The 27630-nt window shown below is 45.6% G+C and overlaps 1 protein-coding gene across 4 annotated transcripts in view; it reads left to right on the top strand.

The window, feature by feature from the left end:
- The first annotated feature begins 6105 nt into the window (after positions 1-6105).
- The window catches only part of CORO1C (coronin 1C), an 83626-nt gene continuing 62101 nt past the window's right edge, over positions 6106-27630 (top strand). Inside the window, exon 1 of one of the 4 annotated variants that reach the window (XM_043529992.1) lies at positions 6106-8677. In XM_043529992.1, coding sequence (XP_043385927.1) covers positions 7222-8677 — 1456 coding nt within the window. In that variant the 5' untranslated portion in view covers positions 6106-7221. Of the gene's footprint in view, positions 8678-17301; positions 17464-19148; positions 19276-27630 lie in introns of those variants that run through there. The other 3 variants (XM_037879266.2, XM_027820840.3, XM_027820838.2) reach the window with 3 other exon arrangements.

Here is a 27630-nt window from a genome sequence, read left to right as displayed (position 1 = left end):
GTGCTGGGAAGGGCAGAGCAGCAGAAAACTGATCCCAAGGAAGAGACACAACTCAGTACAACACAGTCTGCCTGCTGCACTGCTCTGCACTCCCGAAACTGCCCTGTGCTGACTGGCTGTGTGCTCCATCCTGCCCCCAGTCTCTTCTCCCTGCCCTGTCCCCCTTCAGCCTGTTCCCTTCAGTGTCCCTCTCCCTTGCCTCTAGCTGATCCCCTCCTAACCAAACTCTTCTCCACCCAAGAAAACTGGTGGCACTAACATGACATTTGCCACCGTTCCATAATTCACTCTGCTGGTGTGTTCTACCCGTCCACCACCCTGGGTCTGCTGGGTCTGTTTAGATTGCAGGCTCCCAGGACAGGGGATGTGAGCTACTCTGTGTTTTTACAGCGCCTGGCACCATGGATGGCTCTGGGTTGGCCCTTAGCCACTACCATAATACATGTGATTGATAATAAAGGAAACAGAATTCTCTGAACCGAAGTCCTGAGATTGAGGTTATCTGTAAATCAGGTTTTTACAGCCCTGCCAAAGTTCCTGATCGTCCTGATATTTTTGCATTTCTCTTTAGATCAGAATAAAATATTTCATCCTGTGGAAGTACAATCCTCCACCCTAATCCCCCTGTCCTCTGTCTACCCCGTGAGCCTGGCTTGTACCATAGCTCTGTGTGTTGCAGCTGTCAAGTCAGCTTCCGGCCCTCGCAGAGCAGTGCATGTGTGAGTATATTTAATGAGACCCACATCTGTCTGTAAACTGTCCCCTTATCGTAAGCAAGAATCCTCCCATGACATGGTAGATGTCCAGTTTTAGGGATGAAGACAGACACTGTACAGTGTGTGCTCGGTGGGGAGTTCTTAGCTTTCTGTCAAGGCCTTTTATGATTTGCCCAAACATACTCACATGATGACACTCGTAGGAAAACTAATGATCCAGGTAACATGCACTTGTGTTCAGTTTTTACACACAAGGGCCTGACTCTCTCAGGTGCAGAGAATTCACTTTGAGTTGGGAGTGTTGGGTCTTCTGAAAATCAGCCTTGCAGTTCTGAAAAACAACAGCTTTCCCTGTGTTATGTGCTTCTGGGTCCCCAGCCCTGACCTCCATCTCTCAGCAAAACTATGTGGAAGCAGGTGTCTGTATGTGAAGGAGCTCTGAGTTGTTGGTTATTTACTGATTAACCCAAACGTTCTCATTAAATTAATTCCCTTGCTCCTCTCTGGTCTCCAAAGATGTGCTGAATGCCTCAATTCAGAAGCTGCTTGAAGGTTTGCCTCTTTAGGTTTTTTTTTTGCACATAAAAATAATTTCTAAGCAGCCATTATGAGATAGGACTAGAAACCTGATGAAACTCCTTTCTACTATTGCCGGTAAGTTAATATTTTTTTCTTGTTATGATTGAAAGTTATATCCTGTTATGATGTTGCCATGGCAAAACCAGACAACATCTGGAGCAACACAAATTCCGTCTGTTTTTGATGACTGGCATGGAATTTATTTCTAGGCTTGTTCCCAAACTGTGCTGCTTGAACATAAAACACCGAAGGAGTCCAATACCCAGTGTTTGACCGGGGCTCAATATGTAAGGTGGCCTGAATGGAACATTCCCCTAACTTCCCTCTCGGTGTGATACCTGGAAGAATATGAAACAACATTAGGACAGAACAACATAAAGTGAAGTCTCCTCCACTTACCGTGTGTCCCTGGTGGTCCATTAGTCTTCATCGACCAAATGCTATCATCAAGCGTAGCCCATTTCCCATCACCCTGACCCCAGGCACCGCAGGATTGTTTGTTCCTTGTGGCATGTTTTCTTGGGATCTGTCCAGTTTAGTTTTAAATGATTCAGGTGATTGGGGCTTTCCATCACTTCCCTCAGGAGGCTATTGCACAGTGGGAATGGGTCTGAGGAGTTAGCACTTTTTTTCCTGATGTTCAGCCAATATTTTCCTTTGCTTAATTCAATCCCATTACTCCTAGTTGTAAACCTTTTTGTGTCACCCTGGATATGTTGACATCTATGATATGGTGACAGTGTCACCCTGGATATGTTGACATCTATGATATGGTGACAGCCATGAAAACAAAGCCAGTAACTGTTTTAATAAACTTGAATGTGGTGAACACACTGATATATTAGGACCAAGCAAGGGCAGGGGAATGACTAGATTCCAAGGCCAGAAAGGACCACTGGCCTCATCTCATCAGACCTCCTGTATAGCGCAGGCCAGAAACTTGCGCCATAATAATTCATAGAGCAGAATTGTCAGCGCTGGGGAATCCACCACCACCCTTGGTAAATTGTTCCAATGCATAATTACTCTCACCGTTAAAAAGTTACACCTTATTTCCAGTCTGAATTTGTCTAGCTTCAACTTCCAGCCATCGAACCTTGTTAGACCTTCCTCTGCTTGACTGAGGTGATTAGAAGACCACGTGGTGATGTCTGGGCCTGTTTGGCATGATTTTGTTACCGTTCTAATGTGGGCACTGCACATAAGGGGAAACAAGCTGGTGGTGTTGATTTAGCTTTCATGGGGTGTTAAGATTTGTCTTGGTTTTGATTGCCCCTGCTCCTGGAAGCAGTAAAGGGAATGAGTAAATAAACACTCTGGGATGTGATTGGGTCTGCTGGGTGAGCAATGGTGGAGGGGAGAGAAGAGGGAGTAAAAATGTAGCCACAGTCCCAGTCCCTGTGCTCCCTGAGCCAAACCGGTCATGGATGGGTGGGGGTGAGGTTCCACACCTTCCCCTTGGGGAACAGACTGCAGCTGACATTGGGGGAAGGGGAGCGCATGCTACACCTTTTGACCGTGTGTGGCAGAGGCCCTGGCAGATTGCTGTGGAGTGGTGCCAGCTTGGAAGTCCTCTATCCATGACTGAGTAAAGCATGGGTAGCAGCAGGGCAAGTTTCCCTCGCATGCTGACCCCGCCAACATGCCTTAGTCCTGATTTGTAAACATCACAGCTGGCAAGAGGCAGGTTCAGTTTCCAAGGGCTGTTCCATCCTTGGCCCATCTGCTGAGTATCCCTCATGTGGTGTTACTGAAATTCACTTTATTTCACTGGGCCCATAGATTTTCCATTTTTGCCACGAGTCAGGTTATTTGTATTTTTGTAAGGTATTTATGGTACCAATCACCACAGTATCTGAGCACCTCACAACCTTTACAGTTTTTTCCTCATTCAAATCTGTGCCAGCCTCACCCCGTTAGACAGGGACTTGCTTTTATCCCCTTTTTATAGATGGAGAAACTGACACATGGAGAGATTAAGTGATCTGCCCAAGGTCACACAGGAAATTTGTGGCAGAGCAGGGAATTGAACCTGGGTCTCTGAAGTCCTAATCTAGTGCCCTAACCACTTCCTCAATGCACAGTGGTTTTGTAGACATTGTCAAGGAGAAGCTGGAGGCTCTGGCAGCTGCATAGATGAGCACCTGAAGCTTTTGGAACCTGTAGAAAAATGGGAAGGTGGTATGGGATTGTGGGATAAAGATGAGGCAGAATATATAGTAGTGAAATAGCTAACTGTATCGATATGGCAATGACCAGAATTAAGTTTCTGGGTTAACAACCCATTGCGATGAACAGGGCAGCCTCCTCCTCTTTGCGATTACTAGTTTCAAGCTGTCTGCAGACTCATGAAGACAGCTCTGTATCAATTTACACTCCGGTCACATTTAGACAGCTTCCTTGGCAGCCATAAGGGCTAGACATGTAAATGTTCTTCTAAATGGCAGCTTAGATTTGGCATCAGAGTTCTGAGGCAAGCGGTGGGTTTCTGCAGCAAATTGCAAGGTCATGAAATCTCAGGATACACTGGGCCCTGTTTATGGTGATCAGCAACCTGATCTTGTTCTTTATGGAGTCTTTTATGATCCTGTCACTTGCAGTCGCTGACTGCCCAATGTGTGTTACTGATTACACTGCGGGCAGAATGGGGGTGGAAGAGCCCTGGCCAGCATGTGGATACAGATCTCAAATTGCTAACAACTCTGCTTACTGCTCCAGCTTTGGGAAGCTAGTTGGGTAAGCAAGTGCTCTGACAGCCAATGGCCAATCTGTGCCAGCCTCAGCCCTCGCCTGGTGTTTAGCATAGTCCCTAAAAGTATTTCACTGCTGCCCTGTGCGCTACAGTGAATTTTCCAACCATGTGGAGGCAAAGTCACTGCAATAACAATTTCCTTTTATGCCTAGATTTAACTGGCAACCACCAGCTCAAATCACAGGAGCCCTTGTCAGAGTCTGCCAGGTGCTTGATAAAGAACTCTTTGAAATAAAACACTTGATGTGAAAGGCCCTCAACTGGGGAAGCTCGAAGTTATGTCATGATGTCACTTGGCTTGTGACACATTGACCATAAGGCTTTAGGGCAATGGGGTTCTTCTTGCAGGGAGCTGCTTTGCAAATTCAGCTGGAAATGTTTGGTTTTTGTAAACTTCCCATCATCCCTAGGAGGCTGCAGACAACACTAGTCCTTCTTCCCTGATTTTAAAGCATCAAGCTGTATTTACCTTATTGTGCAGATCTGAAATCAGTTCTAGGGGTAATAAAACAACTGTGCAGATCTAGCCAATAAATGGATATGTTATCTCCTGTTTATGGTAGGAAGAGATATAAAACCCCACTTCCCAAGCAGCATCTATTATTCTACTGGGAGCTCTATGGCTTTAGTACTTTTGAGAAATTGGGGACAGGAAAAGGAAAGGGCTTGCAAATGTTTTAGGGATGGAGCATGCATGGCTAGGTGGAAAACAGTCAGCACCACAGGCATGGCCCTTCAGATGTAGGTAACTGTCATGACAAAGGCAAACGCATATGAATCTGATGTCCTTATGTTGATAGGAAGTGGCCTGGCTTTAAGGCTTGTCACCCCACCACCTACTTTCTCCAAATATTGCTCCAAAAGTGAAGATGGGGTGGCAATGGGAGAGAGGGAGGCTATTCAAACCAACTGAGAGACCTGTTTAAAGCCCCTGCTCAGGAAAGGGCTGACAGCAGCTCCTGCACCTGAAGGGATGGTGACACAGTGTTGTTCAAAGCGTGTAGATGGAAAACACTGCTGCAGACTCTTTTGCAGCACTCAGCGTGTGACCCCAAAGTAAGGCAGTTGTTTGTTTTGGGCAGCCTTGCTGTGGATGTAGACTTCCCAGTGTTATGCTGTGTTTTGTCTCGCTGTGTGCTGATGCTGTTCCCCACAGTGGGGCTAGCTGGCGCAAGGGGCTGATGATGATGATGTGGATAATGGAGCCTTTCACTTCTAGGTCACTGGTTCAGATCTGGCTCTGGATGGTGGCGGCAAGAAGTTATTACTTTTGATGGCTGTCGGGTGGCTTGTGTGAAGGGCGTGGGACATCTCTGTTTCAGGTCCTACTGGACAAGTGGCCACCTAGCAGAAGTCACTGGCACTAACTAGCCCTCTCATAGGCAGTTTCAGCTCAGAGGCCAAAGATTAAAAGGGACATGGAGAACTAGCTGTGCTTCCACTTCTAGAACTGATCTTTACAGGCGAGGAGCAAGGTTGGTGGCAAGCGGCCATGTGGGGGAAGCTTTCCCTGACCTGTGCCTGATCTGTGGATAAGCTCAGGATTTCAGCCTCCAGACCTGTCAATCTGGCACCTTTTGCCAGCAATCAAGTCATTTAAAAAAATTCCCCTGAACTTCCACTGTTAAATAAACAAATCTTGGGGCCCTATTTCCAGACCACTTGTGCTTTGCATTTGGCCAACTTTCAGAGGTACCTCTACTCTGCTCTTCGGCTTAGCCTCCAACAGTAAATAGGCAGAGACAAGGAGGACAGAACATATAAGTTTCAGCCTTGCCGAGCCATAGACTGAGTATACCATGTCGGCAAGTAACTGTTGAGGGATATGGAGAGAGTTCTGTATGCATAATGCACAGTTGCTCACACAGCTAAGGGACTGATGTATTTCTACTGCTTTTTTTTAATATTCCCACTTGCGATTCTGAGTGAGATACAAATAGGGAAGCCCGACACCTAGCACACCCTAAAAGGCAAAGAGCTGGGGAGAGCCTATGGGACGGAAGTAGGTCATTGGTGGGATGCCATGTTCACCATTAGTGAAAATGTCAGGCATTTGGGACTGTATATAAATGGATTAGGACTCTTTAAAAATCTCTCCTTCCCCCCCTTCTGCCTCATTCTCAAGAGAGTTTACAGGCACTTATTTGGCAGAACTGTAATCTGGAGAGAGGAATTTTCTGCATGAAGGTTTGTTTAGCAATGCCCAAAACTTTAGTAAGGGTTTTTTGATAATTTGTGTGTGTTTTTAGTGTCTTAATGGAATCTTATTTCTGAGGCTGGTGTTGGGCTTCTCTGTTTATCTCTGGAATACTTTGATGTCACAGTAATTCACTTAACAATAACATATTCCTGCAGATAATTCCAGCCAATCTGTCTCTGCCCTAAATACTTTGTGTATACAGTATCTTTCCCAAGTACGCAGCGATCCAGACCAAGGTCCCAGCATCAGTGTGAACTGCACACAGCTTCCAAGGAAGAAGCGTTTGGGTAGAAGGGGTTTGTGACAGAGGCTCATGTTAAAGCACTAGAAAATGAACCAGGGGTGTGGAAATATACTTCCAAGATCTCTATAAAAACCACAGAACAGTTGACAGAAGATGATCCATCGTAGATGAACTACAACAAATTATGTGACTGTAAATAACCATGAAAACAGCTGTGGGGATTGCAGCAAGATCAGTCACCAAAGGGAAACCATAGGGAATCGGCAGAAATTACTCTCGCAGTTGAGGAAAGGAAGGAGATTAACTGGAGGAGAACACAGATATATAGCAAATCCTGCATGTCAAGTGTTATGCACCAACAGATTAGAAGCCAGTGGACTTTGGATGTAGTTGTGCCTGCTCAGGTAGGATAAGTCTGGCGAACATCAAGTGTAATATCAATCCTGACCCCCTCCATTGTGAGGAGACGACATCCTGCCCTGCCACAGAGAATGGACTCCATCGTTCCAATATGTGTTTTCCACCTCTAGCGTCTGTGATTCTGAATAATCACAGTTGTGGTTCCCATAACCTAGTAACGGAGGTTTCCAAGCTGTGTCCGGTCTCACTGAGGAGTGAAATAAAGAGAAGGTGGTGGTGAAAACTCTGTGGAGACCCAAAGTGGGGAGAGAGCTCAGTTTGTCAGTTTCAAAGCATTTGGATAAGTGATTAAAGCACTGAGCTGCTAGTGATGGAAGCCTCTACCTGGCACCACTCTGGATATTTACTTGATGACAAAAGTAAGATGAGAAGGAGAGACTCTCCTCTCTCCAACAAAACATCCAAGATGAAGTGTGAAGATTATGTTTTGCTGAGTAAGAAGCAAGTTGGCTATGAGGGCCTGGGACTCCGAACAGAGAGAGGTGAGCCCAAGGGCACTGATTATGATGTGCATGTTTCCACCAAGAAGTTACAAATAAGCAGAGGAGCATGTGAGAGACGGACCCAGGGGCTGATGGCAGAGGAGTCATGCTCTGAAAAGCGAACTGTGACCAAAGCACGTGGAAAAGGTATGGAAGGTGAAGTCTCTTCAGAGGTGTTTGAAATGCAGTTTGGACAGCGGTGTTTGGGAGACAAGGCTGAAAGCAGGAAGGTGAATGCTGTTGTTTATAGGCTGGAGGAAGCTGATATCCATATCTCCAGCCAAGAGGGAGAAATTCATCCATTTGTTCACATGGAACCTGAAGGGAAAAAGGAAATGACAGAGTACAAGTTGCCTCTGATCCAGAGAACTGCCAGCCACCAGGAAAGTTATCAAGGGGCAGAGCAGGCTGCAACTGGAAGTGCAAATATGATCAACACTTTTCAAGGAACACTGAAGAAGCAGATAAGCCGGTCGGACTCAGAAAGTAGCATAGAGAGCAGGCAAGTTAACAAGCTGACATTGAACTCTCCCTCGGAGGAAAATAAACCCAGCGTCCAGAGCAGGTCAGATAGCAGGGAGCGAAAAGCCATGGTGATGGATTATACATTGCAAAGCAAAGAGGACAGAACAGTGCAATCTGCTTCACATACTCTTTGGGAAAGCAGCAATCCAGGTGGAAACTTTAGGCAGACAGTCAATTTTTCCTCTCTTACTGAAAGCTCTGCAGACCATTGCCCAAATGGTCAGACTGGTGAAAAGGATCCAGCAGGAAAGCTTGATAAAGATAAGCAGGTAGTGAAGAGCCTTGAGATAATGGTCTCAGCAATTTCAAATTGTGCTCTGGTTGCTGGAGATTCGAGAGAGAACGACAGCCAGGTCCTTCACCCTGAGAGTGGAGAAAACCTCATAAGTGAGGCAGATTCAGTGGTATCTGATTCAATCAGCCAGCAAAACTCCTCAAAAGCCCCTTCAACCAGGTTACAAACTGAAGGTCTAGCAGTGAGCTTCAGTGAGACTGTAACAATGTCAGAGGTGCTACAGAAACCACACAATAAGACTACTTCTAACAAAAACCAGCCAGAAGCTGCATTTCCAGATAGTGCAACTAAAATCACCGGAGAAAGGATCCCAAAAGAAGGCTCAGCTCAGCAGGAGCAAAAGGGGGAGAAAAATCAAGAGGATGAAAAAGTGCTTAAAGTTGCAGATGTGAAGAAAACTTTTGAAAGACAGAAGTCTTCAGAAGGCAAAGCGTCAGCACCTCCGCACAGTACAGCCAGAAAAGGTGAGCCATGGCAACTCTGCTGGGGGGCAGGATTTCAGAATACTTCTCTGCGTTTATAGCTTTGGATTGCAGTGCTCAGTTTAAAATAAACCACAGGTGGTGGTTCCGGGCTGAGATGAGTCTGATGAAATGTGTTGGTGACCCTCTTCAAGAAATAGCTATCTGATTAATATTGAGCAACACATGGGGGTCCATTCATAGCAAACTGGGATCTAGCAGACCTCTACAGTAAGGTAGAGTGAAAATCCTAGATTGTTTCAATGCAGAGTTTAGTAAAACTGCCACTTACAGTTAAGTTGTTTTGTGAAAAGGGGGCTTTACTATACAAAGGTTTCAATGAATAATAATACCTAGCTCTTGTATAGTGCTTTTCATCAACTACATGCTCTTTGATGCTGTTCTTTCACTCATTTCCCCATGTTCACACTTGCTACTGTCTCTCTGGACCAATATTTTGATTAATTTACTCCTGTTGATATAAGATGCAGTTTTTTCCCTTAGTTTCTTTTACTCTTGTGGTGTGACTTGGCTGTATTACTCTCTTGAGGAGTAAGACTATACTAGCCTGAAGCTGTGCCAAGCTGTGGGCAAGCTTACATTGTTAAAATGAAACCAGTAAAACTGTAAAAACAGACATGGGTCAGACAGACGTCAAACTAAAAGTAAAGACGTATGTTTGTAGGTGTGTTGTAGACCTATGCTGACTAATGATGATCTGGTAGGTTATTATACATTTTCCTTTGGGGAAAAGTCACATTTTAAGACACTGGAAATCTATGTTAACCTTGAATATTTTCCAATTAATAAAAGCTTAATTTAAAAATAGGCCTGGATCCCCCCCCCCGCTTTGCACGTTATGTTGTCACTTAAACAAATGCAAAGAAGGTGGAAACCTGAATCAGAATGGGAACAAGGTGCAAAGCAGGGGAGAACAAGTGCATACTCTTGAGAAGTAATTGTTTAATGTTTATAGCCACATCAAGTCAGGTTCCAGGGAAAATATCAAACAGGTGCAAAATGAAATGTGTATGCAACTGCAAATTATCAACAACCCGAAAGACTTGGGTTAAGTACACCAAACATCCCTGATACTGATCCCTGGGTTTAAAGACCCAGACCACCACTCCGTGGGAGTTTTATCTGACTAAGGAGTATGGAGCATCTGGCTCTTAAATTCATTCTGAAATAATGTTTACATCAGCAAAGAGGCACGTAGCATTTTGGGGAACAGAAACTGATGCAATAAGTTTTCTTACAGGAACATTAGTTTTAGCTATGGATATGGAATAGTGGCCCTCCATTGTGCCATGTTCATGATCTAACTGTTCCAAAACCAAAAATAAACAAACACACAGAGGAATTAATGTTTAAAAGAAATGCACCCACCTGACCCAGACAGTCCCTGGCTGATGGCAAGGATTTTGGCTGCATTCGTCTCCTTTTTCTGACTCTCTTGCAGCTTTTGTAATGGGACCTTTAACAGAAGTGAGTGAAAAGGGAGGAGATGACAAAAGAATTCAAAATAGATTGAATAATCAGGATGTAGATTTCAGATGTGATAAATGTAACAAGAAATGCTACAGGAATAAGGCTATTAAATCCACACATTACTGCTCATTTCCAAAAGCCTGTGTTTACAATGCAGAGCCTGGCTGAATTCTTTTTACTATTCAACACAAGAGGAAATAGTGGTCCCAAAATTATTCATTGCATAGATAGAATTCTTCTTTTTCTTCTCTCTCTCTCTCTCTTTTTTTGGGGGTGGGTGGTGGGTTCTTCTTTCTGGCCTGCCTCTTTATAGTTAATCATCTGCTATGTCTGAGACAGGCAACAAAGAAAACCCCATCTGTTGCAATTAATTGCAGCTTTTTTATTTAGTGTCCTAACATTTTAATTAGGAATTAGGACTGAAACATTAAAAAAAGGAAAAAGAAATCTTAAACAAACCACTACAGTGGAGAAGGTGAAACAAAAATATACTGAATATATATGTATCTCTATATATATCTGTTGATAAGTATTGTGTGTAATATATTGCACAATTGTGTGTGTACATAATATAAAAGCCTTTTTATATAATGTACTTGTATATGATTTGGAACAATAGTTTTTCATTAATAACTACCCTGAACACAATTACTAATACTCTGTTTATTGGTCCTTTGCACTCTACAGTACTTTCCATCCAAGCATTTCCCGTTACAAACAATGCATTAATTATATCACTCCATTCACCGCAACAGACTGTCACAACACCCTTGTAAGGCAGGTTAGTATTATCATCTCCACTTTACACCTGGAAAAGTAAGTCAGAGATGTGAAGAGACATGCCCAAGGCCATGCAGCAGGGCAGTAGCAGAGCTGGGAATAAAACCCAGCACTCACGACTCCCTGTCCTGATGACACACGCTATTGAGCATGCTCCTGAATCCCTTTTTTTATCAGATCAGACTCTTTTGTTGCACTAGTTATCGTCATTGCATAATTCTATAGCTCCCCTTTCTGGCCAAGAACTGCATGAATCATAAGGCCAAACAAAAGTGGTTTCTCTCTCTCTGTCTCTCACTGAACAAATGCTTAGCTAGGTCTGGGGAAGAGATCACCACAGGCCAGTGTTTCATTGAGATTCATAATTGTTTTACCACATTCAAGAGCTGTTGTATACTGTTTTATCTTCGCTGCTCCTGAACATAGGACAAGAACTGAAATGCCCCCTCAAAATAAGGCTGTTTAATCACTTTAATGAAGCTATCCTCACCATTTGCTATAAGATATCTACTGTATACTAAAGACCATAGTGTATGAAGAGAACTCTAATGCTGCTACACAGAGTGAGAATGATCTTGTTTCCTAAATTACAACCATTTCAGGTTTCTCTGTATTAAAGACAAAAAATGACCCCTGCATTTAAATAACTTTAAAGGGTAACATACACCCCTAAAATATAGGGAAATATAAAGTTGTATCATTTATTTCAATGAGAGTGGCACCCAATTGCGCCAGTGCTGAATTTGTCCATGTGTATGTAAATCATGCTGTTTTGAGGAAGGACGAAGTATAACAGCATGAGATAAAGGTGAAACGGCCTGATGTGTCCTGCAATCTGAGCCTTCATGTTGTTGAAATGTAATTTTGTTTATACTGAATTAACATGCTTTAAAACAGTAATTCTCAACCCGGGGTACACACAACCCTTGTAGGGGGTATGTCAACTCATCTAGATCAGTGTTTCTCAACCTGGGAAACTGCGAATCTCACAGGGGTCACAGGACAGGGTGGTCACAAGTGCAGAGTCGGCATTAGGGGGTGGCAAGCAGGGCTATTGCCTTGGGCTTTACGCCACAGGGGGTCCTGCATAGCTAAGTTACATGCTTCAGCCCCGGGCAGGGGGCTCGGGCTTCAGACTCCTCAAAGGGGTACAGTATTCTGGAAAGGTTGAGAACCACTGCTTTAAAAAGTAAATAAATAAATCATTGCAAATGTCCTGGAAAGATGTATAACCTGGGACATCTGTAATCAGGAAGTGCTCAAGCTAAACTATCATGTCTGGCATATTTTGTGTGACTCAGAAGTTAAGCTACAAAATAACAGGACTTTAAATTGCTGAGCTCCCTAAACCCCCTGCAAAGCAGTTTGCTTAATTTAGAACATACTTAGCAGTGAGAAAATTCAGCCCATGAGGTCTAAGCATATTGAAGTGTTTGTGCCAAATTCATCCTTGATGTATAACGCTGCCAGTTCTGAACTACTGGATTGATATGTTGGTCATCTGTCCAAGAGCACATGCAGACACCAGTCCATCCTTCCCACCAGTGGGCAAGCCCAAGTATATAGTTACCCTCAGCAAGGTCAAAAGGCCAAAGAAAAGCTCTCCTCAGCTGGAGATGCAGTGGGGCATTACAGCTGTTCTGCCACTACCTGCCCCCTTGGAACACTGTACATGCAGTATACACCTGAGAAAAATGGGACCTAGTTATGTCCCTCCAGGAAGTAATCTGTACTGTATAGTTTTCCTTTAAGGGTAGGTTTTCCCCATTTTTCCCCTTAAAACACCAACACATACATACCCTTATTAGGATGGAGTAGATAGAATGGTTATAGCAGGGACTGGGAGCCAAAACTCCTGGGATCTGTTCCTGGTTCTGCCGTTGACCTTGGGCCAGGTCACTTATGGTTTGATTTTTTTCAGAAGTATTGAGCACCATAGCCTTTAGTGAAGTGTGGACCATATACCTTTCCATGCTTTAATTTAGCTAAGTTTAGCTACTGACATGGCTTTCAGAGTCAGGGGTTAGTGTGGGGATTGATGGTTCGCTCTGCTCCCTTTCCTCAAAGAAATTACATTATCATTTGGAGCATGTGTGGGGGGAGAGGGGTAGATAAAACTGTGAACAGCTCAACTTGAAGAAATTCTACACCTCCATTTTGTCACGTGCCAGCATGTAAAGTTAAATTTCTAGTCATCCTGGTAGTGGTGAGATGTTTGAGGAATATAAACTCTGTTGTGTAATCCTTTTAGCTACATTAATTGACTAGGTTTCAGAGTAGCTGCCGTGCTAGTCTGTATCCGCAAAAATAAAAGGAGTACTTGTGGCACCTTAGAGACTAACAAATTTATTTGAGCATAAGCTTTCGTGAGCTACAGCTCACTTCATCAGATGCATGCAGTAGAAAATACAGATTGTATTTTCTACTGCTGCATGCATCCGATGAAGTGAGCTGTAGCTCACGAAAGCTTATGCTCAAATAAATTTGTTAGTCTCTAAGGTGCCACAAGTACTCCTTTTCTTTTTATTAATTTACTAATAAAACATAAACTTCATTGGGAGAAAAATCAGCCTTTAATGTGATGTTTTAAAAATATTTTTGATAGATATAGGCTAATATTGATATGCTTTGTAATTGTAAGCAACACGCTAGTTAGAATAGTGTTAGCCTACAAATAGTGAAGATGACTGCCCTGAAGGGAATTGAAGAATTTATATAATCTTATACTTATTTTTCTATGCTTCGATGAAGACAATCTATAAAGGTTTATGATGTCTCTGCATGTCTGCAGCCATACCAAGACCTAACCAGCTCATTGTCCTAGGTCAGAATTTGGGCGATATTTGGCCCTTTCTCATCTAGATGCTGGAGGAAATGGTGCTGAGGATTGATAGGTGGCTTCCTTCCTTCTAAGTCAGTACTGAGTGAATGTTCCAGCATGGTTTCAGGGAGGAACTGTGCTACAGTGTCTTTTGGTTGCAATGTAAAACAGGCCCTGTTAGTTGTGGTCATTGAAGATACCATGGCAGTTTTTGAAGAGACAAGGTGACCAAATTTCAGCTGGGTTCATTACATCCTCCTTATCTGAAATGTCCCACTTAAAACTACACGGATGCAAAATTCTTATTCACTTCCTGTGCTGCCTACCCTGTTGTGCAGTGTAGTGTGCTATAACCATAGCTGTTATAACCCAGTGATTGGCAAAGCATCCCAGGCGTATGCTTCCTAGCAGATTTACAGCAAGGGGACTGGCAGTCAAGATGCCCAGGTTCTAGACCCATCTCTGTCACTGACTCACTGTGTTTGCCCTTCACCAAGTCACGTGAGTGTGTGGAAAATATGAATCACAATTCAAGTCTGCTAAGATAAAAACATTAACTGCACTATTACTTAGGTAGTGCTAAATTTCTTTTTTAGTGTTTATTTTTGATGATGAAGGGATTTTTGTGGATGAGGGTGGAGGGGAAATGTGCTAGGCTGGATTTCAGAAGCAAGATCTTGTTCCAAAACGGTTAAGAGACTGAAGGCAGCTCACAGCAGGGATGCACCCAATTTTAAACCTAATTTTTCGGTGGAGTAGCTATTAGCAGTGTGGTGTTGTTTACAATGAGGGAGACCCTTCCACTTACTGAAGCTGTGGTTAAACTTTTGTCAGGTTTTATATGTTTGTTTGTTTTGACTTGGAGCTACTGTATCCCATGCGGTTTCTGCCAACTGTGACCCAGCCAAGCCAGCAGGAGCTGTGATAAATTCGTCTCTGCTGAGACTCTCTTTGCATGTCTTACACCTTTATCTGTCATGTACCATGTATATCGTTAACAAGTAAAACCCCTGGGGTCTGTAATATGTGGCACAAAATGGACCACTTTATTTTAGTGTTCTGATCCCAATGCATCAGTGAATTGGGAGACATTTTTCAAACTTGAGTGACGTTAATGGGAACTGTGGGTGGTCAGCCCTTCCGAAACCAAATAACTTATTTAAGTGTCTAATTGTAAGCAGCCAAATTTGGTCAATATTTTCCAACGATATAAGGAGCCCAAATTGGTCTTTTGTTTTGGAAGCATTGTGAGCAATGTGAGCACCATAATTTGTTTACACATAGTGTGCCTTGCAGGAACAGAAAAATAAAACCTTGCAAGTTACATTATGTTGGGAGCCCTGACATTCATTGTATGCCTGTACTGAAGTCAGTAGTGTTGATCTATTATATAAATCTCTATTCTAGGTTATTTAATTGAACAAGAGAGAAAAGTTCTGTACCTAAGTGATGCCAACATTCAAAAAAATGTGGATTTATTTTTAAGGCCAGGAGGAGGAAATCTTTGGGTTTTAAGACAGCTGGCTTCCTTGTTTCTCACTGCAAAGTGTTATCCAATAGTCATTTGGGGTCTGAGAGCATCTCTCAGATCAGTTTATTTTGACTTGATTTGATAGAAAGCTACTTCCTCAGCCACCATATGAAGAATCTAACATGCTTGGGCAAAACCAAATAGAATTACTAATGGCTCTGGAGTTAAATTTTCTTTTAATGTAGAATAAGTCAATTATTTTCATCTTTCACTTTGCTGGGTGTGTGTGCTGGATTCAAAGCACTGGTCTGTGCAGGTTTTGATAGTTACAAGCATGGGTCCAGTTATGGGGGTTATTCCATGCAAATATGGCAGCAGCTGGAGAGTGGCATGGGTGCACAGTGATGCCCCGAAAAGTCAGAAGATGCCAGCAGGACTGGGGCCCATGTGCCCCTTTAATGGTGCTCCTATGCATGTGTGTTCATTGCTCTTATAGGCACATATCCATCGCTTCTATGTGCGCGCATCTATTGCCTTGGGCTTCGCGACCATCAGTCCCGAGTGTGCGTCCATCCCTCCTCTGGGGTGCATGTCCATGGCCGTGTCTGTTGCTCCTGGGTGCCCAGCCATTGGTCCTGGGTGTGCGTCCGTCCCTCCTCTGGGGTGCATGTCCATGGCCATTGGTCCCGGGTGTGCGTCCGTCCCTCCTCTGGGGTGCATGTCCATGGCCGTATCTGTTGCTCCCGGGTGCCCATCCATCGGTCCCGGATGTGCGTCCGTCCCTCTTCTGGGGTGCATGTCCATGGCCGTGTCTGTTGCTCCCGGGTGCCCATCCATCGGTCCCGGGTGTGCGTCCGTCCCTCCTCTGGGGTGCATGTCCATGGCCGTATCTGTTGCTCCCGGGTGCCCATCCATTGGTCCCGGGTGTGCGTCCGTCCCTCCTCTGGGGTGCATGTCCATGCCGTGTCTGTTGCTCCTGGGTGCCCATCCATTGGTCCCGGATGTACGTCCGTCCCTCTTCTGGGGTGCATGTCCATGCCGTGTCTGTTGCTCCTGGGTGCCCATCCACTGGTCCTGGGTGTGCGTCCGTCCCTCCTCTGGGGTGCATGTCCATGGCCGTATCTGTTGCTCCCGGGTGCCCATCCATCGGTCCCGGATGTGCGTCCGTCCCTCTTCTGGGGTGCATGTCCATGCCGTGTCTGTTGCTCCTGGGTGCCCATCCACTGGTCCTGGGTGTGCGTCCGTCCCTCTTCTGGGGTGCATGTCCATGCCATGTCTGTTGCTCCCGGGTGCCCATCCATCGGTCCCGGATGTGCGTCCGTCCCTCTTCTGGGGTGCATGTCCATGCCGTGTCTGTTGCTCCTGGGTGCCCATCCACTGGTCCTGGGTGTGCGTCCGTCCCTCCTCTGGGGTGCATGTCCATGCCATGTCTGTTGCTCCCGGGTGCCCATCCATCGGTCCCGGGTGTGCGTCCGTCCCTCCTCTGGGGTGCATGTCCATGGCCGTGGCCGTTGCTCCCGGGTGCACGTCCATCGCCCCGGGGTGCGCCTCTCTTGCTGTGGGGCACCTGCCAGCTACTCCTTCTGTTGCTGTGGTGACCGGCCCCTGCCCTCAGGGCAGCCCCTGGCCCTGGGGGCATGGGGAGCAGGCCCAGCACGCTGCGGGCGGGCGGGGGGGGCAGGGCGGCGGTTGGGCACAGCGAGGCGGAGCCGGGGGTGGGCGGGAAGTGGCTGCGGTGAGGCGGCGGGGGCGGAGTCGGTGAGGGGGCGGCCTGTCAGCAGAGCCGGCCCGGCCGGTCACCCCCGCGCCGGGTGAGGGCCCCGGCCCCGCCTGGTGGAGCAGAGGGCGCCGCTTGGGCCGGGGCGGGGGGCCCCTGAGGCGATGGGAGGCCCTGAGGGGGGGAGGGGTTGCTGCCTGGCTCCGCCCCGCTGGCGCGCCTGGCTGGTGGGGGTGGGGCAGCCGTGTCCGGGGCTCCCGCAGTGTGGCCGCCCCGCGCTGCGATTGGCCGTCCGGGCTGCCGCTCAGTTTCTCTTTGGGCCTGAGAGGCGGGGCTAGAGTGTGCGGAAAGGGGCGGGGCCGGGCTCGGGGCGGGGCCTGTGTCGGCGCTGCCCCCCACCCCCCCACGCCGCGGTCAGTCGGAATCGGGCGGCGGCAGGAGGCGGCTCCGCCGGGCTGAGGAGCGGTCGCAGCGCGGGATCCTGGTGCGCAGCGGGCGGGCACGGTGCGGTGAGTGGGGCGCGTTGCTTCGTGCAGCTAGAGGGGGACGAGGGAGCTGGGTGCGGGGAGTGCAGGAGCTGGGTGCAGGGTGGGGTGGGAGCAGCGTGGGGAAGAGGGAGCTGGGTGCGGGGAGTGCTGGGTACGGTGCGGGAGCTGGGTGGGGAAGAGGGAGCTGGCCGCAGGGTGCGGGAGCGGGGTGGGGAAGAGGGACTTGGGTGCGGGGAGTGCAGGGTGGGGCGGGAGCTGGGTGGGGAAGAGGGAGTTGGGTGCAGGGTGGGGCGGGAGCTGGGTGCGGAGGGTGCAGGGTGGGGCGGGAGCTGGGTTCAGGGTGCGGGAGCTGGGTGGGGAAGAGGGAGTTGGGTGCAGGGTGGGGAAGAGGGAGCTGGGTGGGGAAGAGGGGTCTGGGGGCGGGAGCTGGGTGCCGGGTGGGGAAGAGGGAGCTGGGTTCAGGGTGCGGGAGCTGGGTGCCGGGGGGGGAAGAGGGAGCTGGGTGCCGGGTGAGAAGGTGAAGGCTTGGGGGAATGTTAGAGCTGCATACGGGCTGGTGGGGTGATCGCAAGCTGCGGGGGCTGGGGAAGCTGGATGGGTTTGCTGGGGTGGGATAGGAGCCAGAGGCATGGAGGGGTTTGATGTTTAAACAGGTTGCAAATGGGGGTGGGTGGGCTGGGGATGGAGCTGTGTGCGTGTATGTGGATTGGGGGCTTTAGGAGCGTTCACTCTACTGTGATGGGTGAGGGAGGAGATGGATAGTGTATGTGCTGAGGCAAAGTATGTCTTCCACCGGGTTTCGGCTGTATGCATTATAAGGACAAAGCTGGGAATGGCTAATAGCAGGGACAAACAAGGGGAGGTAGGTTCTCTGCTGACCAAGGGAAACAAAGGGAGGTTTTTGGAGACTGAGCTGGATAAATGAGATGCTTAATATTTGCTGCTGAAATTGAATGAGATCTTTCTGTGTGCCTCCTCACTGCAGGCCAGGCTGGTCTAGCTGTGATTATTGAAGCTCTTTCCATATTTAAAGGTGGGATGCTGTCACAGCTAAGTGGCTCTGCTGAGATTCTGAATGGGGGGAGATTTCTGAAAAGTGTCACTGAGCCTTTAAACGTCTCATTGAACACATAGCAGAATCTTTCTCCCCAAGAGAGATGCAATAAAATATTATGTAAAATTAATTCACAATGAAGGCTTCCTATAGATAAGTGAGACTTGGCAGGTTGATTTCTGACTTTCCTCATGGAGGAGAGAAGGAGAACGAGTGTCTCTTTAAGAAAGAAAGGACTATGAGGTGCAGATTCGTAAACTCCGAGAGTCCAAGGCCAGAAGTGACCATTGTGATCTAGTTGGCGTTGTATAAGGCAGGCCGTAGAAGTTGCCCAAAATAATTCCTGAGCATATCTTTTGAAAAAAACATCCAATCTTGATTTAAAAAATTGGACACACACATGGTAGAAAGACTAGCCTTTTTTTCCCTGTCCATCTTTCACACGTGACTTTTGCATTGCAGTTTGCTCATGATGATGCATTCTGAGCCATACATACATCAGGCTTAAGGGGTGACATAACATATATTAGTATGTGAGAAGAAATCTGATTCTTTTGTTCTTCAAATTGTTGACTACGTACAAGCGGAGGTATTAGTCAACTCCACATAACGTGTCTGTCACCCTGTGGAAGGCTCTTCTCTCTCCCTCTAGGACATTACACAGCAGCAGCAGAAGATCAAGTTCCTTAGGCTTGTTTTGGTGTAGTAGATATCATGCCATATTGATGCCTATTCTAAATCCTCTTGAAAGCCAAGGAAGGCACAAAACTGTGTGAACAGTATCCTTTGGGTTTGATTCCCTTACCAAAAGGTGCTTTCTGTGAATGCTGCCAAGTGAAAGATTGGAATTAAAGGGGTGTCAGTCGTTGGCCCCAATTTCTGCTTTTTTTGAAAAAAGTTTCTACAAAATTAAAGATCAATAGAAATATTTCCAATAAATCAAAATACAATGGCTGCCATTTTTAAACAAATACACATTCCATTGTCGTGTTTCAGCTGTAGACAATGGAGTATTGTGACAGTGCATGAGAACCTGATAAAGAAATGGACTAGAAGCTGGCTGGAAACAAAAGTAAAAATGATTGGTGCACTTATTGTTCAAAACAATTGACGTGATTTTTTGTATTATTAATCTAAAGTTTCAATCCTGGAAATGCATACACGAGTAGAGCTGTTGGAACTATGCATGCAGGTTTGCATAATCAGGCCTAAGAGGTTAGCAACACATAAGAACTTGTTTTTGAAAACTGTTAACTGGTGCAGCCCATTTACTAATGCCAGTCCTTGCTTAGCCGTTGGATGGGTTATAGCTAAACTATTTGAAGTTAACCTCTGTTTACATACACGTGTAGAGAAGAGCATGATGGTAGAAGCCATGTGTGTACAGTGCAGTTTGGGGAAAGCTGTGTGAATTGACATAGTGCCTGCTATAGGAATTAAATATGCCCATATGTAATAGGGATGTGTGGCTAGAGAAAATGGCAAATACCTTAGTTGAAATGCTTTCATGCACCAAAGAGAACATCTTGTTACCACTAATTCATGTTTGCTAAAGGTTGTGTGCACACTACAGAGGTAAAAGATCAATTACTGTTGTGACAAAGCCAAAGCAAGTTTATTTTTTGTGTATTTGCAATAGCTACAATAAGACCCAGTAACCCATAATATGCATGTGAGAGTATGTGCCTTGTGTTTGTTTTTGATATCACTCTTCATAATGGTAAAATTTTAATGGTCATTTGTAGCCTTGCGCACTGATTGCTTTAATCAGCATATGTGTCTCCTTTTTATGTACTGTGTTGGGATTACAGTACTCTGTCTTCTAGTGAGCTGCCTTTCCAAACATCATTGGGTTTTTCAAGTTAAATCTTCATGCTTATTGCATCTGTCACTTCTGGGATTCACTCCAAGCACGAGGCAGATATTCAGTGTAATAGCAATGAAATGGAATGCTCGAAAGAATACAATATCTGCTTTCCTTAGTGATATAGCACAGAGAAGTATGAAGGATATATACACTTAACAATCAGTTAACTTAAAGATTTTAATGGCGACTTCATGAAATGTCCCATTTAAGCACAACATTGCATTTTAGTTGCAAGAGGATGTAAGTGACTGTTTTCAATTTCACTGTTGCCTCGGTAGAATAAAATGAGTTTGAGTGCCGGCTTCCTATTTTGAGGACATGAGCAAAACACTTCCTGGCCTGAGTTTTCTGCTTGGTGAGGTCATCAGTGCACCACTCCCAGGGTTAAGAATGTTGTTTCATGCAAACTCACAAGCACATTTTTCTGATATTTAAAAATTTTTTTTTATGTTTATGCTTAACATTTTTAATAAATATTTCAGTGCCTCCTTAAGGACGTAGTGGAACAGTAAGTCACTGAGGGATTTAAGTGCCCTAGTTTAAAATCTTTAAGTGTATATGAACAAAATTTTAATGTACAGTGAAAAGAAAAGGAGGACTTGTGGCACCTTAGAGACTAACCAATTTATTTGAGCATAAGCTTTCGTGAGCTACAGCTCACTTCATCGGATGAAGTGAGCTGTAGCTCACGAAAGCTTATGCTCAAATAAATTGGTTAGTCTCTAAGGTGCCACAAGTCCTCCTTTTCTTTTTGCGAATACAGACTAACACGGCTGCTACTCTGAAACCTGTCTTAATGTACAGTGTTTCTCCTGAACTCCCCCTCTCTCCGCACCCCTCCAAAGAAAAAGCTTGAACCTACTTGCTTTGTGGTGACTGACTATTGAGTCAGGCTGGTTAGAACTGCTTGTTTAAAATCTACAACCAGATCAACTATTTCAAGAATCAGAATGTCCAACTGCTCCAGGCTGGTGAAATGTGAACTGATATTTCTTTGTAGTGCTATAATTGATAAAGGGCAAGTGATACTGAAGTTATTAGGATTAGCTCTTAATAGCAGAACTAAAATAGTACAGACTTAGGTTAACTGAAGTGACTCTGGCTGGCTGCTTTTTGAACGTTGGTTATTCTAGGCGTATATTTACATGCCATTGGTCAGAGAACAGACAGGAACTACCTAATCTGAATCCTCTTTTGGATAAGTTTAATTCATCCCATGCTCATATTGACAAACTTAAATAAAACCATTTAGATTTTTTAAAAAAATGTTTTAATTTTAGTTCTTGACTTTTGTTCTGCTTTAAAAAGTGACAGTGATGCTCATGAAAGGTGTCTGCCTCACAGGTACAGTGGAGTCGCATCTTACGCGGGGGTTAGATTCTAAAGTCAGCACATAAGGCGAAAATCGCATATAGTCAAAATTGCCCTTGAAAATCCCTTAAATTGCCCATAAAGTACAGTATACTGTACATGGTTTTGTGTATACAACCCTGTACAGTAATATGTATAATGTGTACAGTATATAATAGAGTACATATGCAAAATATAATTTTACAGTACTGTATTTTTAATTAAAGGGGGTAATTACAGGGGGTCGTCAGGGCTTGATGTCGATCCAAGAGACGGACGTGATGGAGAGCATGGGTGATGGAGAGCGAGTCGTAGACGAAGTGCTTGGCTCTGGTTCAGCTCGAGAAGTTGATTGCATAGGCTCATCTGCTGCTGGTTGTTTTTCCTGGAAAAACATGGTGATTGGCAACTGTCGCAGTTGTCTCTTGAGCTGCTCAAACATTTCTTGATACGGTCTCAAATAGTCCATAATGCTACGTGTGATTTTTGAGGCTTCGTTCCATAGGGGGATTGTATTCAGAAATTAAATCATTCAAGTGTTTTGCTGCTTGGAACACTTCAGGAAACTTATGAAGATTCCAACTTGCTGGCTCTTCCTGTCATCATCTTCATCTTCTATAGACGATTTTCTCAGTTCCTCTGACGCTTTGTGAGTCTATGTTTCTCTATGGCTCTCAATTAATTCTTCAATTTCTTCCTCAAGGATGTCGACGAAGCCATCACCACCAACTTGCCTGGCCACCTGAACAATGCGTTTCACTTCTTTGTCGATGGTTGGAAAACCCTTAAAATCATTCACACATTCTTTCCAGAGGTTTCGCCAACATGCATTGACTGTTTCAGGCTTGATTGCATCCATTGCCTGTTTAATATAAGTGATGCAATTGGCAATCTTGTGGGACTTCCAACACTCCATCACATTAAGATTGGGATCAGCATCCATAGCGCTACGTATCCATGAGAACGTAAGCCTCGTGTACGTGGCCTTGAAACAGCGGATCACGCTTTGATCGAGAGGATGGAGGTGGTATGGAGGGGGAGAAAGACGACTTCAGCGTCGTTATGCGCAAACCGGAGTGCCGCAGAGTGGCCAGGAGCATTGTCAATGATCAGCAACGCTTTAAAGTCAGGTCCTTTCTCTTATAGATTCATAGATATTAAGGTCAGAAGGGACCATTATGATCATCTAGTCTCACCTCCTGCACAATGCAGGCCACAGAATCTCACCCACCCACTCCTGCAAAAAACCTCTCACCTATGTCTGAGCTATTAAAGTCCTCAAATCGTGGTTTAAAGACTTCAAGGAGCAGAGAATCCTCCAGCAAGTGACCCGTGCCCCATGCTACTGAGGAAGGCGAAAAACTTCCAGGGCCTCTTCCAGTCTGCCCTGGAGAAAAATTCCTTCCCGACCCCAAATATGGCAATCAGCTAAACCCTCAGCATATGGGCAAGATTCTTCGAGGTACCGCTTGACCTCCGGAATGAAACACTTGTGGAACCAATCCAGAAATAGTGCTGCCTTCACCCAAGCCTTTTTATTTGATTGCCAGAACACAGGCAGAAGATTTTTGTTCTTGCCTTTTAGGGCACGGGGATTTTAGCCCTGTAGAGCAAGCCCGGCTTTATTATATGCCCAGCCACATTGCCACAAAACAACACAGCCACATGGTCGTTAGCTACTTCGAAGCCAGGGGCTTGTCTTTCTGATTTCAAAATGTAAGTGCGGTTGGGCATTTTTTTCCAGAAGAGCCCAGTCTCGTCAGCATTAAAAACTTGTTCCGAAAGATAGCCCTTTTCTTCTATGATTTTCTTTAATTGTTCGGGGCAGGTTTTTGCTGCCTCTTCATTGGCAGATGCAGCTTCACCAGTAGTCTGCACGTTTTTGAGGTTGAAGCAGTTCCTAAAACTCTTAAGCCAACCTTGGCTGGCTTTGAATTCCTTCTCATCAAAGGCTGTCCCTCTTCAGCGTCAGGTTTGAACAACCCGTAGAGGCTAAGAGCTTTTTCTTGCAACGTGTTGCCCTCGATAGGCATACGTTTACGATTCATGTCTTCTAGCCGTAAGTTTAATGCCTTTTCAGTCTTCACTAAAGTCTTACCATGCACCTGGCTCATCACCTTAGCAGTCTTTGGAGCACTTGATGCCACGGCTTGATGAATTTCTCTCTCTCGAATCTTGATGGCATGGATGCTAGATTAGTTGCGGCCATATTTACGCACCACGTTGGAGACCGACATACCGTCTCTCAGTAAGTCCAACACAGCCAGTTTTTTCTCCAGCGTTGGAACAGATTGATGTTTCTTCGGTTGAGCAACAGATGAAGTAGTTGGCTTGCGTTTAGGGGCCATGTTGTACGAAAAATACGTATCTTTAAACACTAGAATCACACTCAGTGCAGCGAGATGCTCACACTATGAGAGGCACATGGGAACTGAGACTGACTGGAACAGTAGATTCATGTCTCCCATCTCGCACTCACTCCGGGGCATACACTCATTGAGTGGAATGGTGGGCAGAATCCCGCCCGCACTGTTTACAGGTATCTTGTTATTGTTCGTTTTTTTTTTTTTTTTTTCTCCGAGTGCGTATAGTTGGATTTGCGTAAGTTAAATGTGCGTATGATGCGACTCACCTGTATGGCAGTGACAGGTCCAAGGTGCCTCACCATTGTCTCAGAACTGTGTTCTAGAGGACCCATCTGTAGGGTGGAAGGCAGCTGTATCTTTAGTCTTGAAGATTGCTAAAAGGGGGCTAGTTCTGGTTTATGAAAAGTTCATAACTATCCAGTAGGAAATGTGCTGAGACCATCCAACTCCTCTCATATTGGCCACTGAACAGATGGCAGATAGTAGTATCTCCTGGTCACTACTGCCCTGGTCAGGATTGACCAGTGACCCAGATGTGAGAGGCTCTGTAAAGCTCTGCTTACTTTTTAGAGAATCAGCAGGTTATGTTAGTAGATGTGGTTTGTTACTTTAGTTTAAAATAAAGTATATATACGTTTTGTAAGTAATGAAGCAATGCAAAGTGACTAGAATCTCTGCAGGATCTCTGCATGTGATAGTGATGTGATGTACAATGGTGTTTGCTAAATCTTTGAGATAGATATCCTTTATCCAAAATGTTAATTAGTCATTGAAGTTAAAGGATGAAGGTGTTAACAAAACAAATGTAAACAATGACTAAAAAGCCCTTCTTGACTCTTGGGATGTCACTAGTCCTCAGTCTTCCAAGATAGACAAGGCCTTAATTTCTAATATTAAAAATAAGCAGAAAAAAACTTTAAAAATGAGCTGTGAATCTCCCCCCTCCTCATTTTGACTGCTGTTAATGCATCCAAAAAAATAAAAGGCAAGAGATGGCACAAGCTTGAATTAAATAAGATAAGGTTAAATATGCAATTTAAAGGAAGGGCCAACAAGGAAAGGAATGAGAATTTCTATACCTTTTTCAAGGCATCATATTCCAAGGTTGAGTTGCCTGAGTTTATTTTGGGGTGTCTGGAAGGAAGGAAGAATCTTCCTAATTGCACTTTTGGGGACTATTTTCAAGTCCAGTTGAAGTTCAAGAACTATAAATTCTGTGTTTCATCCAGATTATATCATCTTTTTAAAACTATGCACACTGTCTTTGCAATGGACTGATGTAATGGTTCTGTAAGAGGCATTCTGGTGTGTGGTGAAAGGCTACATCTGGTCTGAACATAGCTGGAAGTCCCTGTGATGGTCCATGGTATCCTGTGTTTGGAAGAATCAGAATGATTTTTGTCACTGAGCTGGGTCTCTTAATCCATTATAATTAGTTTTTTCCTTCTTTTCTCCTTCAGCCATCCACTTTAAAAAGCGATGGAAATGAAATTAAAACAATTGTGATTCAATCTGATTAAAAACACGGGAGTCTGATATGATTGTGTTTGCCTGGAATTCTCTGGCTTTTGTTACTTCACATCTGATTCTAAAGTTTAACGTTGTCTTAAGAATGGATTAAGAATTGTTAAGAATGGATTTTTGATTCCAGTTGCCTTTCGGTTTAACTTGAGTTATAATCACTATGATCTCACTGTTTCCTTGTACTCCCCTGTCTGTTTGTATCCATCGTTTCTCTCATTTCTTAGACTTAGATTGTAAGCTCACTGGTGCAGGGACCATGTTTTTGTTCTGTTCGTACAGCATCTTGAACAATGGCATCCTGGCCCATAATGGAGCTCATAGGCTCTACAGTATAATATGTGGTTTCTATACACATCCTATAGGTCTAGTTCCACTTTGGAATTGATGTGACTTGCCTCCAAACGATGCCATGGCTATTACCTAGCATTCTGTGGATGTTCAGTAGTCTGCCTTAAAGAGGACCATTCCTGCATTTTCTCTCTCTTCTCTCCCCCCCACCCCCCGCTCCCATAACCACTGCTTTCAAAGGCTCTTGCTCAAGATTCTTTTGAAAGCTCTTTACATCCTTCTTCACCTAAGAAACACACGGCACACACCGTCCCTGAGACAAGCTATCTGTAGAAATGAGACTTCAAGTCACTCTTGATCAAAATATTTAAAATTGTGGAAACGCTCCCCCCCGCCCCACTGCACATCCTGTCCTCCTATTGTTGCCATAGTTACTGTGTTCTTGGTCTTTGGAAACCCATTATGTCTCATGTGAATGTACAAAGGTGATACCTTGCAATGCTGCATTTTGAAAGATTTCTTTACCATACAAAACTAGCAAAAGATTGACATCCTAAAATATTCCAAACTTGGAAATTGGACATGGGGCAGACACAACCCAGTGCTGATAAACCACACAGTTTGTAATGGGTGTAATTAATATCAGTAGAGGTTAGCAGGAAGTAACTGGTTCAAAGCAGAGTGTGGTCTCTCAAGAGAGAGAGATCACAAAGACAGACTAGCAGTACATACAGATGATGACTTAGGGCTAGTCTACACCAGTGGTTTTCAAACTTTTTTTCTGGCGACCCAGTTGAAGAAAATTGTTGATGCCCGTGACCCAATGGAGCTGGGGATGAGGGGTGTAGGAGGGGGCTCAGGGCTGGGGCAGAGGTGAGGGCTGCGGGGTGGGGCTGGGAATGAGGGGTTCAGGGTGTCGGAGGGGGCTCTGGGCTGGGGAAGAGGGTTGGGGTGCAGGAGGGGGGTCAGAGCACTGGGCTGGGGGTGCAGGCTCTGGGGTGGGGCCAGGGATGAGGGGTTTTGGATGCAGGAGGGGGCTCTGGTTTCGTGGGGGGCACAAGGCTGGGGTGCAGGCTTCCCTCCGGCGGCTCCCAGTCAGCGGCGCAGCCAGGGTGCAGAGGCAGGCTTCTCGCCTGTCCTGGCACTGTGGACCGCGCTGCGGCCATCAGCAGGTCTGGCTCCTAGGCAGAGGCGGGCAAGCAGCAGGTCCGGCTCCTAGGTGGAGGCGTGCAAGTGGCTCCGCGCGGCTCTCGCCCGCAGGCACTGCCCCCCCCTCCCCCCCCCCCCCCAGCTTCCATTGGCTGGAAACTGGCCAATGGGAGTGCGGAGCCAGTGCTTGGAGTGGGGGCAGTGCGTGGAGCTCTGTGGTCCCCCCTCCGCATAGGAGCTGGACCTGCTGGCCACTTCCGGGGCGCAGCACAGTGTCAGAACAGGTAGGGACTACGAGCTTTTACTGGCCGGCTGCCAGAGTCCCTGGGTGCTGAGCAAGGCGACCCAGTGCCTTGCATTCTGCCACCCAGTACTGGGTCATGACCCGAAGTTTGAAAACCACTGGTCTACACTACAGTGCTACCTTGGCGCTAAGCTGCAGCACATCTGGTGAAGACACACTATGCCGATGGGAGAGCATCTCATGCCGACGTAGCACCAGTATGGTCAGCGCGTAGTTCGCTGTAACATGCGTTGCTTGGGGGATGTCTTTTTCACACCCCTGAGGGATGTAAGTTACATCAACTTAA

Source organism: Chelonia mydas, chromosome 15, assembly GCF_015237465.2.
Source record: "Chelonia mydas isolate rCheMyd1 chromosome 15, rCheMyd1.pri.v2, whole genome shotgun sequence".
NCBI classification, from domain to species: domain Eukaryota; kingdom Metazoa; phylum Chordata; order Testudines; family Cheloniidae; genus Chelonia; species Chelonia mydas.
Note: the sequence above shows the minus strand (reverse complement) of the source record. Positions and strands in the feature narration are given on the sequence as shown.